The sequence below is a fragment of the Eufriesea mexicana genome, unplaced genomic scaffold, assembly GCF_001483705.2.
Source record: "Eufriesea mexicana isolate 0111107269 unplaced genomic scaffold, ASM148370v2 scaffold1477, whole genome shotgun sequence".
NCBI classification, from domain to species: Eukaryota; Metazoa; Arthropoda; class Insecta; order Hymenoptera; family Apidae; genus Eufriesea; species Eufriesea mexicana.
In genome coordinates this window covers 257,096-276,392 of record NW_016909593.1, presented here as the reverse complement: position 1 = coordinate 276,392, position 19,297 = coordinate 257,096, and the positions used below count along the sequence as shown (strand labels likewise).

Here is a 19,297-nt window from a genome sequence, read left to right as displayed (position 1 = left end):
TATATATATATATACAAACATTGGTAATGGAATTAAATTATTATCTAAATTATTTAATAATTAAATTATTAATTTATATATATAAATTATATTTATATCATTAAATTGATTTTAGATAAAAAAAGAAGAAAGGTTGCTTCATTCTCTCTGACAACTCGCATAAAAATTTATCCATTTCGAATATATTATATGTATTTAATAGATATACTGTTTTGATAAATATACCGTTTTATTAAAATTATAAATAAAGATATGCTTTATATAATTTAAAGGAGAAAAATAAATAGGTGGTTGGAAATAATTATTGAAAGTTTTAATTTCTATTCGGATAAGAAGTAATTTTGAATAATTAAACAACGAGGACTGAAATATTTGTTGGCTTTCAACCACTATTAAAATCCTCAAGTATAATTCGCTGATTGTTTAATTTCATTGGTAATCGATGGATTCTTCATCCGTAATTTAAATTCTAAAACCGAGTCGGAATATCGGGCCGCGCTCCAATACGTTACTAGGGGCACCAAGGGTCCTATTTTAAGCCGAATATAACCGAACAAATGAACTTTTCATCCGAAAAGTGGAAAGTTAAAGTGACAAGATAAAATATTGCGAGACGGTGAAATTTCTTGGGTGGTCTAAGACACAGGTTCAAGAGAAAGGACTTCAAGTGTCCTTTTATCTAAAGTGTCTGCAGCTTTGGGCGAATTCTTAAGAGGGTCTTCTGTTTAGTTTCATAGGAACATGTGTGCGACTTTGTGCGAGACGCGTAAAATTGGACGCTTAGAATATTGCTAGACTTGGTGGAAAAATTTTTTGAAATCCACCAATTATTAATGTCGAAATTCTATTCCACGTATCGCCAAAAATTACCAATGTAATACTACTGTTCTTAGAGACACTGGATGCATCACAAATTTTCATTGCGAATAATTATATCATTGGATAAAAAATTAATGCAATAACGTATTAATAAATTGTTATTAATAGTTCTGCAATAATAAGTAATTTATTAATTTCAATATATAGAATTGAGTGTACAGTTTAGATGCTATTTCTAGGTTAGGATACAATTATTAACCAAAAATATTTTATTCGTATCTTCTATTAAAACTATCAATTAATATTATTGTTATTATCCACATAAATCAATCAAACGTTCAACTAACCTCAAAATCACTTCTTTTCCCACACCTGGAAGGTCTTCTTTCTTTAATACCTATAATATATATCTAGTAAAGTCAAAATACAAAATCATAATCTTTTCTCTCCATCATTTCCTATAGCACATTCAACAAAACTAAACTTAACCTAAAAATCCCTTCTTTCTCCAATATTTCCTATGACATATACCTGGAATACATAAAACATGAAATATCCAAACCTCTGAATTCCCTCTTTCTCCAACATCTATAATATCCATCTAGCAAACTTAATAACGGAAAATCCAAATCTAACCTAAAAATTCTCTCATTCTGCAATATTTGCTATTACATATTGAATCACAAAATGTTCAACTTTCTCCAACACCTATAACATTAAATCCTCTAACCTAAAAATTGAATCTAATCTCATAATCTCCTCTTTCTTCAACACTTGTAGCATCTATCTAGCAAATTTAATAACGAAAAAACCAAATCTAACCTAAAAGTCTTCTCATTCTGCAATATTTGCTATAGCATATTGAACATGATCAAATTTAATTACAAAATCTCCTTTTTCTCTAACATTTATAACCTCTATCTAGTAAACTTAATAACGAAAGACCCAAATCTAACCTAAAAATCCTCTCATTCTGCAATATTTCCTATATCATGTTCAAGAAAATCAAATTTAACCCGAAAATCTCTTCCTTCTCCAACACTTCCCGTGACATATACCTAGCATACATAAAACATGAATAGAAATATGCAAACCTAACCTCAAAATCCTCTCTTTTTCCAAGACCTGTAACATATATAACAGCCAAAAAATCCTCGTGTACCGTGTAACACATCGTGCAACGCACACGTATAGAATACCTAGAACATAAAGGAAAAGAGGAAAAAGTGAATCGAAAAGTAACGTAAATTTAAGCGAAACGGACAAACAAACACGTCGGTCAGAAGCGAATTTGAATTTAAAATTCGGGAATGGCGGAATGTTGCAGCGGAAACCTCGCAAGGCACCACATCCCCAGACACCGTCCAATGCGGGGGCTGCAGGGTGTCCTACCCCCTTGGCGAGATCGTGCGGTTCATCGAGCACAAGGTGAACCACTGTCGCAGCACGCTTCAGGGCTGCCACAGTCCGCCGGCCACCGCCGCGCCGGAGGACTCCGACCCAGAGGACGCGCTAGCCCTGAAGACCGGCGACCAGGATTCAAAGCTGAACTCGGTGCCCAGCATCTCGGCGCCCATCAACAAGAGGGGCGGAGGCAGGCTGGAGAGCCCTCCGACGCCTCAGGGCTCCGGCCCGGATACTGGCAGCCCGATCGAGCTGAAGGCTAGCGCCAGCTCCACACCTAAGAGACGGACGGAGGCCTCCGACGAAGACAAGGAGGACCTGCCGAAGAAACAGAAGACGGAGTCCGTGGACGCAGACACGAACACGGTCAATTCTGGTGAGTACGTTTTAATGCACACTCCTTAATCCGTCCTTTGTCTGGCTATCTGTTGACTATCGATTCCATGTCACTTGCTCTCGTCGTACTTGCTCTGTGGGTCAATGCGGTGGGCTCTGTGCAGCTGACAGGCTACTGCTCTCATCAGATGCGAACAAATCGTTCTCTTTGCACAATTTTTTCTCACGATTCACGAGGTCCCGTGCGATGCATAATTCCGATTTTTCAATATGTACATTCTGTCCACGCTTGGTGGCTAAGGTTATATAAAGACAGTTATAATATGGCAATTTCTGTGTATTATTTATTTACTCGGGTATTTTTCTAAATGTTCATATATTTATCTTTTTCTCACGATTCACAAGGTTCCGTGCGATCAAAATTTCGATTCTTCAATATGTACATTCTGTCCACGCTTGGTGGCTAAGGTTAGGTAAAGACAGTTATAATATGGCAATTTTTGTGTATTATTTATCTACTCGCAAATTTTTCTAAATGTTCATATATTTAATTTAACCTCGAAACCGTGGAATGTGATAAATTTGTTATTTTTCTGGTTAAAAATGAAATGGGAGTATGGGATCATTGAAAAATCGTGGAACCAATGAATATGGTAAATTCGATAATGGATTAATAATAATAATAATAAATTCGATAAATTAAATAATAATGGAATAATGAATAATTATATTCTTTCATTTTGAGAAAAATGGAAATATTTTTCACAATAATAATAATAAATTCGCTAAATTAAATAATAATGGAATAATGAATAATTATATTCTTTCATTTTGAGAAAAATGGAAATATTTTTCACCCCCATGTATGTACATTTCGACTCGAACTGACGAATTTTTATTTTCATATCGATTTCTTCTTGACACTTTGAATAGAAATCGTAGGATTACGTTGTTTTGATATTCCGAACGATAATTTCTTGTATTTTATACACACTGAGCATACGGTTTACGCCCGTCGGGTCGAAGGGGTTAACACGTTGCCTGACAAACCAATTTTCGCGTTCACACTGCCTCAGTCGTATGCACCCCATTCATAGCAGCACTTTTGTTTCTAATATGTGCCTTTTAATATTTATAAGAGTGAAAAATTCATTATCGCAAAGAAAAAAGTGAATTGTTCGTATTGCAGAAGCAAAAATTTTTGTTTCAGTAAATTATTAAACCACAGTTGAATAATTTGAGTCAAGGAAAGGGAAGTATTGCATCGTTGCAAATGAAAGGTTCTAAATTAATTGTGCATTGCAAATTTTTTTCTCTGTATTTCTTCTGTATCGAAGATTATTTTTGTGTTTTCAATATTATTCTGAATATGAAAGTGTTTTATTTAGTTTTTTGAAGTAATAACTTTGTTTTTCAAATTTTCCTATTTGTTAAAATAATTTTTTGGATAGATTTTAAATATTTTCTTGGATTATATTTTGTAATTCATTTATACAGCATTCTCCAAATGCTAGATCCATACGTGAAATAGATTTCAAGATACATTTTCCAAGTTTAAACTCATGAAACCTTCTGTAAACAGTGTAATAGTTTATGTCTTTGAAAAATAAATGGTGAACTATTTTATCACGCCACTTCTCAAATTCCAACATCAAAATTTCATCAAATTTCTGCTAGGTTGATGAAATTAAATGCCTTCTCGTAATTAAGTATCAATTAAAAACAACATGCTAATTCAGCTTAACACAAAATTGTCTAAACAATGTTTGCAATTTTGCAATATCGAATTTGTCAATTTTCTCAGTCTATTTAAATTAAAAATAAATTAAAATTATCACGATTATTAAAATAAACAACCTAATTTCCAATCTTAAGAACACTCTAACACACCATAAGCCGAATTTGTCTAAATATATTTTGCAATTTTGCAATCTCGAATCTGACAATTTTCTAATTCCATTTAAATTAAAAATAAATTATCAAATAAAATAAATTAAAATTATTACAATTATTAAAATACACAATATAATTTCGAATCTTAAAGACATACTTACACATCATAATTCCAAGTTGTCTAAATATATATTTTGCAATTTTGCAATCTCGAATCTGACAATTTTCTCATTCCATTTAAATAAAAAATAAATTAAAATTATTGCAACTAATAAAATAAATAATTTAATTTATAATTTATTTTATAATCTGTCCTTAAAGGCACACTAACCTGTCATAAGCCAAAGTTGTTTAATTTTGCAATTGCATTTTGCAATTTGACAATGTTTCCACTGCATTGAAGTAAAAAATAAATAATCAAACGAAATATATAAAATTGATTAAAATAAGCAATCTAACTTGCAATTTATTTTATGTTTCACCATTAATGGGTTAAGCACTTGACTATCTCAACGTTTGGGTCGATGACACTTCTATTATTCCACAGCTCTAATAAAAATTCCAAGATTCGAGATCCTTTTTTGAAATATTGAATCCCTTATTCTACTTTTATTCCCGTTGTGATCAAAATGATCGGAGACGTTGGACAAGCAAAAATCGAGCTGACATTGGCTGCGGTATCGAGCGGATCTCACCGATGCACGTGTTACTAAAGATGTTTTCACATATTCCGCTTTGAGTTCTGCGTTGGGTCTCCCGAGTCAAGGTAGCCTCTATAAATAAAACGCGAGTGTTCCGGCAACAAATGCTCACCGCGACTTTCGTACTCCTTGCAGCTTTCGAGCCAGCCACTTTCGATAGGAACATAAGTGGTGAGTAGCTTCGAACGATAATCGATAGGAGAAAATAGTAAAATTTAACCAAAATCGCTTTTCCAGTGAAAACCATGAAAAACCAAGTATCGCAATTTTAGGGAAAAAATTCTAATTACACACTGCTGTCATTACATACAAGTGAGAATAGAGTAATAAAATTTAGCATTTTTCCAAAAAATATTCGGTGTCAGTAAGATTTCAAATATTTTTTAAATAAATATCGAATTGAAATCGAATTTTTCTTTGGAGGTTCAGAATTTGTTGAAAAAAATTTGTTTGCTTTCCCAGTAAAAATCATAACAAATCAAGTACCGCAATTTTGGGGAAAAAATTCTAAATATACACTACTGTCGTTACATACAAGTGAAAGTAGAATAACAAAATTTAGCATTTTTTCAAAAAATATTGGCTGTCAAATATTGGTTTAAAGTATTTCTTAAATAAATATCGTATTGAAATCGAATATTTCTTTGGAGGTTTGAAAATTTTTGAAATCTACTTGTTTATGGATAATAAAGGGAAACTTGAAATTCTATTAGTTAATTAATAAAATAATTTACATTCTGGGACATGGGTAATCTTTAAGATTATATTTTTTCCTGTTGCCAATTTTCTATAGAAATCGTGTAAAATAATATTGGAAATTCATATGTACGTGAATTTAAATTTCCTTTATAAATTAATAAAAGTATTCATTCATTCTTGGGCCACGAATCTCAATATCAGCAGCTTTTAAAATTTCAATTTTTCAAAGACATCTCAAATCACAATTTTCCAAAATTTATTACATTAAATCTCGAAATTCAATCCTTAATATAATCATTAAACTAAAACTAAAATTCACAATCTTTAAAAATTTTTATTTCCCAAGTTACTTTTGCAATTATTCAAAAAGAAAATTTAGGAAAATTCCCAATACTCGCGAAGGATAAAATAAAACCTCGAATTCCAATCTTTATTATAAAACTATCAATATTCTTTATTTTTTACATTTATTAAATACTAAAATTCCCAATCTTTAAAAATTTTTATTTCCTAAGTTACTTGTGTAATTTTTCAAAAATAAATTTAGGAAAATCCCCAACATTCGTGGATGACAAAATAAAACCTGTAATTCCAATCTTTATTATGAAACTTAAAAAATTCTTTATTTTTTACATTTACCAAATACTAAAATTCCCAATCTTTAAAAATTTTTATTTCCTAAGTTACTTGTGTAATTTTTCAAAAATAAATTTAGGAAAATCCCCAACATTCGTGGATGACAAAATAAAACCTGTAATTCCAATCTTTATTATGAAACTTAAAAAATTCTTTATTTTTTACATTTACCAAATAGTAAAATTCCCAATCTTTAAAAATTTTTATTTCCTAAGTTACTTCTGCAATTTTTCAAAAATAAATTTAGAAATTTCCCCATCACTCATGGATAATAAAATAAAACCTCTAATTCCAATCTTTATTATGAAACTGTAGACATTCTTTATTTTTTACATTTACCAAATACTGAAATTCCCAATCTTTAATAATTTTAATTTTCTAAGTTACTTGTGTAATTTTTCAAAAATAAATTTAGGGAAATTCCCAACACTCACGAATGATAAAATAAAACCTCGAATTCCAATCTTTATTATGAAACTATAGAGATTCTTTATTTTTTATAATAACCAAATACTAAAATTCCCAATCTTTAAAAATTTTTATTTTCCATGTTACTCGTGCAATTGTTCAAAAAGAAAATTTAGGAAAATCCCCAACATTCGTGGATGACAAAATAAAACCTCGAATTCCAATCTTTATTATGAAACTATAGAGATTCTTTATTTTTTATAATTACCAAATACTAAAATTCCCAATCTTTAAAAATTTTTATTTCCTAAGTTACTTGTGTAATTTTTCAAAAATAAATTTAGGGAAATTCCCAACACTCACGAATGATAAAATAAAACCTCTAATTCCAATCTTTATTATGAAACTATAGAGATTCTTTATTTTTTATAATTACCAAATACTAAAGTTCCCAATTTTTCCAAATTTTTATTTCCTAAGTTACTTGTGTAATTTTTCAAAAATAAATTTAGGGAAATTCCCAACACTCACGAATGATAAAATAAAACCTCGAATTTCAATCTTTATTATAAAACTGTAGAAATTCATTATTTTTTACATTTACTATATACATAGGAGCAATGCGTTACGTACAATTTCCCTAAATATCGATTTCAAGCAGCAATTTTTCCATCGACTCTTGTGTTTGCATGGATTCGATAGAATCGACTGGAGAGCCCGCTGTCAACCGTCGAACAGTCGATCTGTCATCTGCGCTGCGAAATTCTGGTTTCGGATTCGCCAGCCGGAGGGGTGCGGCGGCGAAAGAAAGAAAGAGAAAAAGGGAGTTTTAAAGTACAGTTACGGGCTGCCATGTGATGTCGATCGTGGTTCAACGATCACGGACAATGCCGCGGTAGATTCGATTTTTGAATTTAAAGAGCCCGCTCGGGGATTGGGGTGAACCTGCCCCCATAGCCACCCTCCCCTCCGTCCCCCTTTTTTATCGGAGCTCGCATTGTCGAAGGGTTCCAGAGCGCGAGTGTCCACGGTGTTTCTCGACCTGGACCACCATGAAAAGTCGTAATTAATTTTATTTTCCAAACTTTCCGCTGGTCTCGCTTCCACTTGGAGCACTCGTCAGAGAAACGAGTTAGGTGTCAGGATACAGGGGAGACATTTTGGACAGATGGAAGATAGAGAAATGATAGTGATTTATTTCGTGCTTTATGAGAATGAAAGGTTTAAATGTGAGGTTTGAAGTTCACGTTTCTTTGAGAATAATTATGTTATTATGGTGTTTTGGAAACTTGTGGAAATGTGGAAATTCTTGCAGAAATTTATTGTTGCTTTTAATATTTATTGAGAATACTGAATGATGTATAATATACAGTTTGGAATATTTTTCCAGTACTTTTGAGTATACAAATAGATTCTTTACGTCAGTTTAGAGAAAGAATTTCTAATAGGAAATGAATTCATAAGGAAAACTGGTATTTATTTTCCATCATACTGATTATTTAATTTCTTTCTTTTTTCATGGCTCGACAATTATAATACGAAAGGGACAATATTAATTTTACAAAATACACAGGGACAAAATAAGAAATGCAACAAATCCCTTGAATTTTTGACCCGTCAACCTCCTCGGTTTCCCCGGAAAATCCCCTAATTCTACTCGATGACTATAACACAAAAGGCAGGATATTAATTTAAATTCTAAAATTCGTAATTTAAATAAAAAATAATCTAATATTTAATTGTAAAATAAATAGAACAAATCCCTATAATTTTTGGCTCATCGATTTTCTCGCTTTCTTCAGAAAAATCGCCTAATTCCACTCGATGACTATAACACGAAAGGAATAATATTAATTTAAATTCTAAAATTTACTATTGAAATAAAAAAATAATTCAGTATTTAATTGTAAAATAAATAGAACAAATCCCTATAATTTTTGGCTCGTCGATTTTCTCGTTTTCCCGAAAAATTCGCCTAATTCAACTCGACGACTATAACACGAAAGGAACAATATTAATTTAAATTCTAAAATTCACAATTAAAATAAAACAAATATTCCAGTATTTAATTAAAAAATAAATAGAACAAATCCATCCAATTTTTGACCTGTCAATTTTCCTGCTTTCCTGAAAAATTCGCCTAATTCGACTCGATGACTATAACACAAAAGAAACGATAATTAATTTAAATTCTAACATTCGCAATTGAAATTAAAGAATAATTTAGTATTTAATTGTAAAATAAATCTAACAAATTCCTCCAATTTTTGGCTCGTTAACTTCGTCGCTTCGTAAAATAAATCGAACAATTCTCTGGAATTTTTGACCGGTCGACTTTCTCGCGTTCCCCGGAAAAATCGCTTAATTCGACGACTCGATGGCTATAACGCGAAAGGAACAATATTAATTTCACAGCCACTCGTGGCCGAATCGACACCCAAGATCGCGACGGTTTACCCCGATTAACTTCAAAGACGCTGCGACGACCTCGAACGAAATTCATGCGGCCCGACGCCCCTGATGAATTGAAAGGCACAGCTCTTTGAGATTCTTAACTCGGTGCTTACCTGTGCAAATTGCCGCGGCCGGTCGTTTTGCATCGCAGAAAGAAAGCACGCCGGGGGTGGAGAGAGAGAGGGATGAGGGCGGGTCGGGACTTGCTGATGGTATTCAATGAGAGTCGCTGGTCGTTCCGCCGCTCTCCTTCTTACAATTAGCGTGTTTTCGCTTTTGCAAATATTATCACGCTCGCTGGAATGATCCTGGAACGATTCCCAAGGAATCGTCCGCTCTTTAATTGTGTCCCGTTCGAAAGCGACCATCAGAGGAGGAATGGGTTTTGGTGGAATAATGACTCGATTGCCACGATTACCATCGATGGACAAGGTTCGTTTGTGTGTGTGTGCCTTTGGACGCTTTTATTTTGGAATATTTCTAAATTTTTGAATTTATTTAATTTTATAAATTGTGTAATAGTTTTGCGGAATTTTTTGAAAATTAATGAAATTTTTTGGAAGTATGTTGTAGAGTATTTGGGGTATTAGTGTATTAGTGTATTAGGATATCAGGATATTACAGTATTACAGTATTTTTATATTGTACAGTTTATAGGGTATTTCAATTTTTAGGTTAAGTTGGGTTCTAGTTTTGAAGAGACAAATTCACTAGATTGGAATGATATTTTAATGAATGGTGGTTTCGAAAATATTTTGGAAATTATTGATAAGTATGTGATTATACAATTTTCAAATTTTTAGGTTAGGTTACATTTTCTAGATTGGAATAGTATTTTTAGGAATGGTAGTTCGGGAAACTTGGGGTTATACAGTATTTTAATCTTGAAATTAGGTTATTAGATTGGGAAATCTTTTGGAAATTAGGTGTAGAGGATTTGAATTTTTAGGTTAGGTTACATTTATGAACAGATTAATTTACTAAACTGAAATTATATTTTTATGAATATTAGTTTGGAAACTTTTTAGGAAATTATTGCCAAATATGTGGACAGAGTATTTGAATTTTATAGTTAGGTTATATTTTTTAATAGTCAAGTTTACTAGATTGAAATGATAATTTTTAAAAATCTTAAAATATTATATCTAAGATGATCAATTTTATGATTGATAGTTTGGAAAATCATTTGGAATCTAATGGTTAGAGTTTGGTTATAGAGTAGTTAGATTTAAAATTTAATATGTTATAGGTGCTTTGTCGATTATGTTATTATAAAATGATAAACTGTGATGTCGAATTCCAGTGTTTCTTAAACAAATTTGAACATAAATAAAAATATAACCTAAGAAGCTATCTATAATCGATTTATATATTAGAGGTTAGGTTTATTAAGTTATCATAAACGAACAGTAACTGATATTTAACAATTATTCTTGTCACTTTACAATTCGTAATTTACATGTATTATTACATGTTAATAATTTAATATAATATAATATAATATAATTGATATCTAATATTATATTTATATTTAATATATTTTACATGCATTATAATTTGTTATAAGTGCTTTGTCGATTATGTTATTATAAAATGGTAAACTGTGATGTCGAATTCGAGTATTTCTTAAACAAATTTGAACTTAAATAAAAATATAACCTAAAAAGCTATCTATAATCTATTTATATATTTGAGGTTAGGTTTATTAACCTGTAATACACGAACAGTAACTGATACGTAACAATTATTCTTGTCACTTTACAATTTATAATTTACATATAATTACAATTAACCTGCTATACTATAATATGGAGCCTAACTCGTCTCGAAGCTTTCATACTAACCCCCATAAAAATGAATTACATTAAAATTGTATGTACCATATTTTAAGGTGCACAAAATCCATATAAATCCTAAAAATTTGTATAATTTTATTCTAAACCAATTTTACAATGCACAGTTCCTCATAATTAAATCGTCACTTTCCCATACCTTACTGACACTTTCAAACATCTCCCATAAACGCAACAACTCACCCTCACTCACGCTTACTTATCCCCGCCTTCAAACACTAAACAACACTATCAAACATCGTCAAACTCGTTAAAAATGCTCAAACACTTAACTCCAGGATAGCCAATCTTCCGCACCCAAACCAACCCAAAGATTTTTCACACTCGAAGGGTTGACCCTACACCGCGGGCAATCCGCGGCGAAGGGTTGATTAATGCAAACGATGATAATTACGCAACAGCTCGTTGCTCCCGAACGTTCACCGGTGTCTCTTTAAAATTTCATCACGGTCCGCGACACTCGCCTGGGCCCCTTTCCGGTAGCTAGGTACGCCAGGAGAGAGTTAACCCCATCCGGGGCCAGTGAAAGCCCGTGCTCATCCCCCGACTGCCGGATAAGCCCCTTTCGTCGCCTTTTTTGTTCAGTTTTTTTGTCATCGACCAGCCACGTCCAAAAGCCCAATTAGAATCGTCCTATTGTTTGGCCACGTGGTCCGCACGAGCCACCGCTGCACGAGCACGCACGCGAGCACGTACGTGTGAATTCGTGGCTGGGTGACGAGTGAGTCTGTGCTGGTGAGTTGTATCTGGTCTGGTTCGCGTGTCCAGGTAAGGTAACCGTGGATCGCAGACGATCCACGCGCAAAAGCGGAACCCTCGAGGTGATGTGCCCTTTATCCGCCGATTTAGCGGCTCTTGCTCAAGAGCCAAGCTTGCATCTGCGTATTTCACAGCCAGATCTCGATTGGGATAAGTGGCCCGCGTGTTTCGCTCGCTCTCATAGTCCTGGACGAGTTTCATGCAGACTTCCGAGGATGTGGGAGTTTTGAGATGGTGGGTTGGTGATGTTCGAGAGGTGGGTTTGGGGATTCGAGTCTCTGAGTAACGGACCTGAGTGTTTTAGTTAGTTGAGTTGCATTTTTGTTGGAGATTTGAGGAAGATTTTGGACACATTTGAAATTTAGGTTAGGGCTAGCCTTAGGTATAGTTGATGATGTTAGAGAGGTTGATTTGAGGGTTGAAATTGGGGGTTATTCGTGTCTTCGAGTCATGGACCTGAGTGTCTAAGGTCAGTAGGATTTTTGTTGAAGATTTAAAATGGTTTTGGTTACATCAGAGGTTTAGGCTTGGGCTAACTTTGGTTACAGTTAATAATGTTAAAGGGATGGATTTAAGGGTTGAGATTGAGGGTTATTTGTCTCTTTAAGTCATGGACTTGGGTGCTTTAGGTGAGTTGGATTTTTGTTGAAGATTTAAAATGGTTTTGGTCACAGTAGAGGTTTAGGTTTGGGTTAGCTTTAGTTATAGTTAATAATATTAGTGGGATGGATTTGAGGGTTCAGATTGGGGTGTTATTTGTGTCTCTAAGTCGTGGACCTGGGTGCTTTGGATAAGTTGAATTTTTGTTGAAGATTTGAAGTAGATTTTGGACACATTAGAAATACAGGTTAGGACTAGTCTTAGGTATAGTTGATGATGTTAGGGGTTATTCGTACCTTGTGGACCTGGGTAATTTAGTCGATCGAGTAGGATTTTTGATGAAGCTTTGAAGATGGTTTTGGACACATTAGAGGTCTAGGTTTCGGTTAGTTTTGGGGGGATGAATTTGAGGGTTGAGGTTAGGGTTTATTTATTCGTGTCTTTGAGTGGTGGACTCTAAGTTGAAGGTTTGAATTGGAGATTTAGATTGGGAATCAGATGGTTTGAAGATCAAGATGGGAGTCTGTGATAGTCTCTTCATTGAAGATTAGAATATGTTTCTAAAAGCATGAAGTGTCTATAAGTCCAAGATCGTAGATATACCAATTCTTTTGATGATTTTCATCTTCGAATAGTGAATGGAGGTGTCCATTCAAAGTAGCTAGAAATTTATTGAATATTCGAATACGTTTACTCATGATGGGGACTAAGATTGGAGATTTAATAATTAGTATCTGTGTGTCTCTTTACTAAAGACTATTAAGTAATTCCTTTACAAAGTATATATAAAATTTTAAATCAAAATATTTGGAAAACGACTTTAAAGCCCCCTTTAAAGAAACCCATTAGGGGTTTTCAATACTAGGTATAATTATATACATATAATTTATACCTATTACTGTTCCAAAATCGATGTCCACAAATGTAGGGTCCTCTTGTTAGGTCTCACAATTTTGGATGAGTTTGGTTATTCTAGGTTTGGTAAGTAAGTTACCTGAGTAAGTAGGATCTTCATTGAAGATCTGAAGATGTTTTGAAAACAGTGAAGATTTAGACTGCGTTAATGTTAGTTACTAAGAATTCCATTGAAGATTTGAAGATGATTTTAGAAACTGTGAAGATTTAGACTGTCTTAATGTTATTTGGATTTTTGTTGAAGATTTGAAGATGTTTTTAAAAACAGTGAAGATTTAGACTGTGTTAATGTTAATTACAGTTGATGATGTCAAAGGGTTATATTTGAAGATTAATATTCATGCTTATTAATTTCGAGAATGATTCCTGTCTTTGAATCCCAAACCTTTATGGTTCAGCTGAGTAGGATTCTCATTGAAGTCTTAAATTGGAGATCCAGATTAGGCTAGCAGAATCAGATAGTCCAAACATCAAGATAGAAGTTCATAATAGACCCTTTGTTAAATATTCGAACATTCTTCGAGGTATTTAGGTGCAAGATCATAAATGCACCAGTAGAAGTTCATAATAGACCCTTTGTTAAATATTCGAACATTCTTCGAGGTATTTAGGTGCAAGATGCACCAATCCTGATACTGATTTCCATCTTTAAATAATAGATTTAGGTATTTAAAAATTATCCAAAAATATTTAGATCAGTCACCTGTCAAGAACCTAGGAATAATAGAAATTCTAAAAATCCGAGTGAAAGATCTGAAACAAATTTCACCCCCTTTGGTGTGTCGCTGATGCTTGGATGCTGATATCAGGAAGAAACCCAGGACTGTCAAATATCCGCAAGCTCGAGCTGCACTATCCGCGGAGATAAACTAACCCTTAACCTTCTACAGAAGATGAAAAAAATTCAGCTCGCGGCTGTCTGACTGGAGACGGAATCACGCGAGTAGGTCGAGAGGGAAGAGTCCTGGGACAGGGACGAAGAGGAATCGAGACAAGCGGCGATAATCCGTCGAAATTGACACCGGTGTTCCCGGTGAGATGCAGATTTGATCTATCTGTCACGTTTGTCTGGAATATTAATTCCCGTTCGTGGCCGAGCTTTTTCCAGCGCCCGGTTCTTTATGCTTCCTTCGCCCCTTCCTGGCCCGCTGTCTCTCTCGCACCCACGCGGTCCGTATCGCTCCGTCCTCGTCGCACTCACGGCGCTTCATCCTCGCGGACCGCCCGAGGCGCGGCGAGAATTGCTTGCGAATTGGTTGTATCTCAGGGTTTCGAGCTCCTGCAGCCCTTCCGCACCCTTCTTTGCACCCTCCGCCCCGGCATCCCGCGAGGAAGGAAGTCAACGAGGACGACATAAAAGTGATACACTGCAGCGGTCGTCCCTGCCAATACCAACGCTCGTCTTGCCCTCTACGTGTTTTTCTCCGCGAATTTCTTCGGCTTCCAACCTTTCCTTTTTTCCTCCCCATTTCGCGGAGTGGTCGAGCGAGACTCGTTTTTCGAACGGTCCACGCGCGCGAGATTTTTGATACTAGATTTACGAAAACTGTCAATTTGACGGATGGGTTGCACCAATCATACGACGGTGACGGATTTAGTTAACTTATATTAAGACTGTTAATATCGTAATAGTTTTTAAATTAACCACTTGCAGTGGAAAGAGCAGTGGAAAGGATGCTTCTGTTACCGAAACACCAACGACGTGTTACACACGTCGTCAGGCGATTGTTGCAGAAAGAAAAATGACGTGCGTGGCACGTCAACTGTTAATGAAATTCTTTACCGAGGCACGGTTTCTGCCTGCACTTCATCATCAGTTGATGCGTCTTTATATTCTCTTCTGGAACCGAACGCTGCCTGAACGCGCCCCGAAGTGAGTTGCGCTCGACTGCTCTGACACGCACAACCGTGAATTTCTTTGCACCGCAAGTGGTTAAACTAATCGTTAAAAAAAGAAAAGACAATTTACTTGTCGATGTGACAGGTGTCAAATATGTAGAAATAGGTATACAGATTGCGACCGTAAACCTAGTGTTAATACTGAACTACCAACCCGGTCAAAATGACTGGTCCCAGAATTTTCCTTTTCGCAATCACCGGGCACATACACCTGCTTTAAGAATAAAATTGGTAGCAACGCATATTAAGAAAGTACTGTTATCGATATATTCACTCATATTCATCGTACCGCTGAAATTGTCCAAAATCTGTACACGTTATAGTTACATGCCCACTAAAGATCGGTAGTTCTAGCGTTAAAGTCGCGCACGCATGCGCGGAGAGAGTGTTTCCGTGATGGAGGTTGATGCAACTTCGTCGATGATTAGTTTGGTTTTTGAAAATTGAGAATTTTTTAGTTCGTGATTTGTTATGGTATGGGGGTGGTAAAGATGGGAGTTAAGAGATTCTTTGGGGATGGATTTAGGTAGGATTTGTTAATTGTCAAATTTTTATGAGATTTTGATATTTTTGAAGTCTTCTAGTCTTTGTCGATGATTATTTTGGTTTTTGAAAATTGAGAATTTTTTAGTTCGTGATTTGTTATGGTATGGGGGTGGTAAAGATGGGAGTTAAGAGATTCTTTGGGGATGGATTTAGGTAGGATTTGTTAATTGTCAAATTTTTATGAGATTTTGATATTTTTGAAGTCTTCTAGTCTTTGTCGATGATTATTTTGGTTTTTGAAAATTGAGAATTTTTTAGTTCGTGATTTGTTATGGTATGGGGGTGGTAAAGATAGGGATTAAGAGATTTTTTGGGGATGGGTTTAGGTAGGATTTGTTAATTGTCAAATTTTTATGAGATTTTGATATTTTTGAAGTCTTCTAGTCTTTGTCGATGATTATTTTGGTTTTTGAAAATTGAGAATTTTTTACTTTGTGGTTTGTTATGGTATGGAGGTGGTGAAGATGGTATGGCGTTTGAGAAATTTTTCGTCTTTTTGGTTTATTTTCTAGGGGTGGGCTTAGGTGGGATTTGTCAATAGTCAAATTTTTATGAGATTTTGACATTTTTGAAGTCTTCTAGTTTGAAGTATGGATTTTGGTTGAATAATTTGTGAGTGATAATATATAGTAATAGTGAAGGTTATTTAATCTAAATTTTTCTTCAAGAATACTGACATTCGAATTCTTTCTGAATGTAATTTATTGTCTTTTTTGATCAGTTAGTATATTTTTATTTTTAAATCGTCAATCTAGTCAAGAATTCTTAAAATTTTGAATCTACTTAGTTTCCAATTTTTTATTTTTGATAATTGACTAAATTTCCCCTCATTCTTCGTCATGTCTTTTGTCAAATATTCGAATGTAGTGGAAAACATTTTCTCCTGCTCACTGCACTCTGTGGACACCCTGTATGTAGCTTCCAAAAATCAATTCCTTAGGTATAATACTAAAGAGCAACAACAAATGCAACCCGAAACACGTGTCTCTAACCAATTTCAAGAAAATTGGCTTCCCTTATTACCTCCACGTGTGTCGAGTCACAGTTTCAATTTTCGACTCCAACTTAAACCTCTGCTGTCATTTCCTTCTAACCCTGTTCCAATCTTTTTAAAATCTAGTCAAACACTGTTGAAAAAATTAATCGTCCACTTAAACCACCCCTCTTGAATATTAACACCATAATACAGGGTGTCCCATTAAAGTTGGTGCAACGAAAAATTTTGCACGATCTCCATCTTACTACTTTTAATTGTAAAATTCTAAAATACTAAATACCGAAACACACACGACACAGTGTCTTGCTTAACATTAAACCCACCAAAGGGGTGAAAATTACCCGTTTCAAAGATTTTATTTTCACAATTTCTGAGAACGTATAAACCACTTTCGACAAAATTTATGCTTACCTTTATCGTGATCGAAATATAATTATTAATAGTTATTCGTCTCCCTCGTACCACTACAATTATCTTTATTCCTCTAAAATGTATATAGCTACTCATAGCTCGGTAGTTGTACTGTAAAGTTACTAGTTTTTCTCAAAGACAATATTCAATAATTTCAGTAAAATTCCATCATTGAATAAAATTAACCGTCCACTTAAACCACCCCTCTTAAATATTAAGACAATAATACAGGGTGTCCCATTAAAGTTGACACAATGAAAAATTTCGAATAATCTTCATTTCACTATTTTTGACCACCCCAAAGAGTTCAAAATGACTCGTTTCGACAAAATTTATGCTTACTGTCATTCAAATCGAAATATAATCGTCCATAGCTATTCGTCTCCCTCTAAAATATATGTAGCTACTATAAATCGGTGGTGCTACTATAAAATCTCTAGTCTTTTTCACAGACAATATGCAATAATTTCATTATAATTCCATCATTGGATAAAATTAACCGCCCACTTAAACCACCCCTCTTAAATATTAACACCACAATACAGGGTGTCCTATTAAACTTGACGCAACGAAAAATTTCAAACGAATAAGAATGACTCTTTCCAAATATTTTATTTTCACAATTTTCGAGAACGTTTAAACCGCTTTTGACAAAATTTATCCTTACTTTCATCCAATCCGAAACACAATCGTCATAATTATTCGTCTCCCTCGTCCCACTGCAATCATCTTCATTCCTCAAAAATATACGTATCCACTATACATCGATGATTCTAAAAATTCATAAAAGTCACTAATTCTTGTAAAAGACGATACGCAAGAATTTCATGAAATTCCACGCACGTCGAGTAACAATTGCAATTTTCGACTCGCAACTCAACCCTCCGTTGTCATCGGCGGCAGCCAATCGAAGAAGAAGCAAGCAGGGACTTCATTCGTCTTCTTCCTCGCCGGGATATTCGAAGACAATTAAAGTGTCACGTGGGAGACAAGAGAGAAAGCAACAACGCCTGAGCAGCCGCGAAACGTTGCGAACTGCCAAGATAAACGCCGTCCTATCCACACGCCTCTTCTTTCTCGAACCTGTCGAGACGTGGTCGAGCGTGCAATAACGCGCAAACATTCGAAGAAGAGCAATATTTTTGGCACGCGCTGCCTTTCGCGATTTTGTTATTTCAAGCAGAAGAACGCCGTTCCCGCCCTCGCTTCTTTCCTCCCGTTTCTGCGCCGGAGAGTTAATGCCCAGCGCGGTCCGACGCCTGCGGTCGGACAGGGGAACAAGGGACATAAAGTCTGCGAGAATACCGCTCGCCGATCATGCTGCAACTTCGTAGTGACCACGAGATACGCGTCGCGACGAGCTTCGGGCGTGGACCAGCGTTTATTTAAAGATACGCCGCTTCGATTCACCAAAGTCGACTCGGTGATGGTGTTCAGCGTGTCTTTGCATCATTGGCTAGGTCCGACAAGCTTTTTTCCAGTAATTTGCATATTATAGCTGGGCTTCGAAGATGATTTTGGTGGAACGGATAATGGATTGTGAATAGAATGGATAATAATGTACCGGAATTTTTAAACGAATTTTTAAACAAAATATATTTTAGTTGAATTATTTAACCCTTTTACTAGAGGGACAGTTCTCAGTCGCCATTTAATCAGATTCTAAAGATGAATGTTAATTAATATATCACACTTAAAATCACCCAGTGATGCCTGGAATATCGAAGCAAAATAATTTTACGTCTTAATTTGCATACGATTTCCTATTTAAACGAAATATATTTTAGTTGAATTATTTAACCCTTTGTACTAGAGGGACAGTTCTCAGTCGCCATTTAATCAGATTCTAAAGATGGATCTTAAAGATGAATTCATAAATAAAGACGAATCTTCGAAATTTCACATAAAGGCATCATGGTGGTCATATAGGGATTTCTACTTGACGTGCTAGGGAGAAAAGGACCGCG

The 19,297-nt window shown here is 34.7% G+C and overlaps 1 protein-coding gene across 1 annotated transcript in view; it reads left to right on the top strand.

The window, feature by feature from the left end:
* Cph (BCL11 transcription factor chronophage) overlaps positions 1–19,297 on the top strand; it is a 93,096-nt gene that overhangs the window by 50,010 nt on the left and 23,789 nt on the right. The window contains exon 2 of the mRNA XM_017901113.1: positions 2,147–2,599. Coding sequence (XP_017756602.1) covers positions 2,147–2,599 — 453 coding nt within the window. The remainder of the gene's footprint in view (positions 1–2,146; positions 2,600–19,297) is intronic.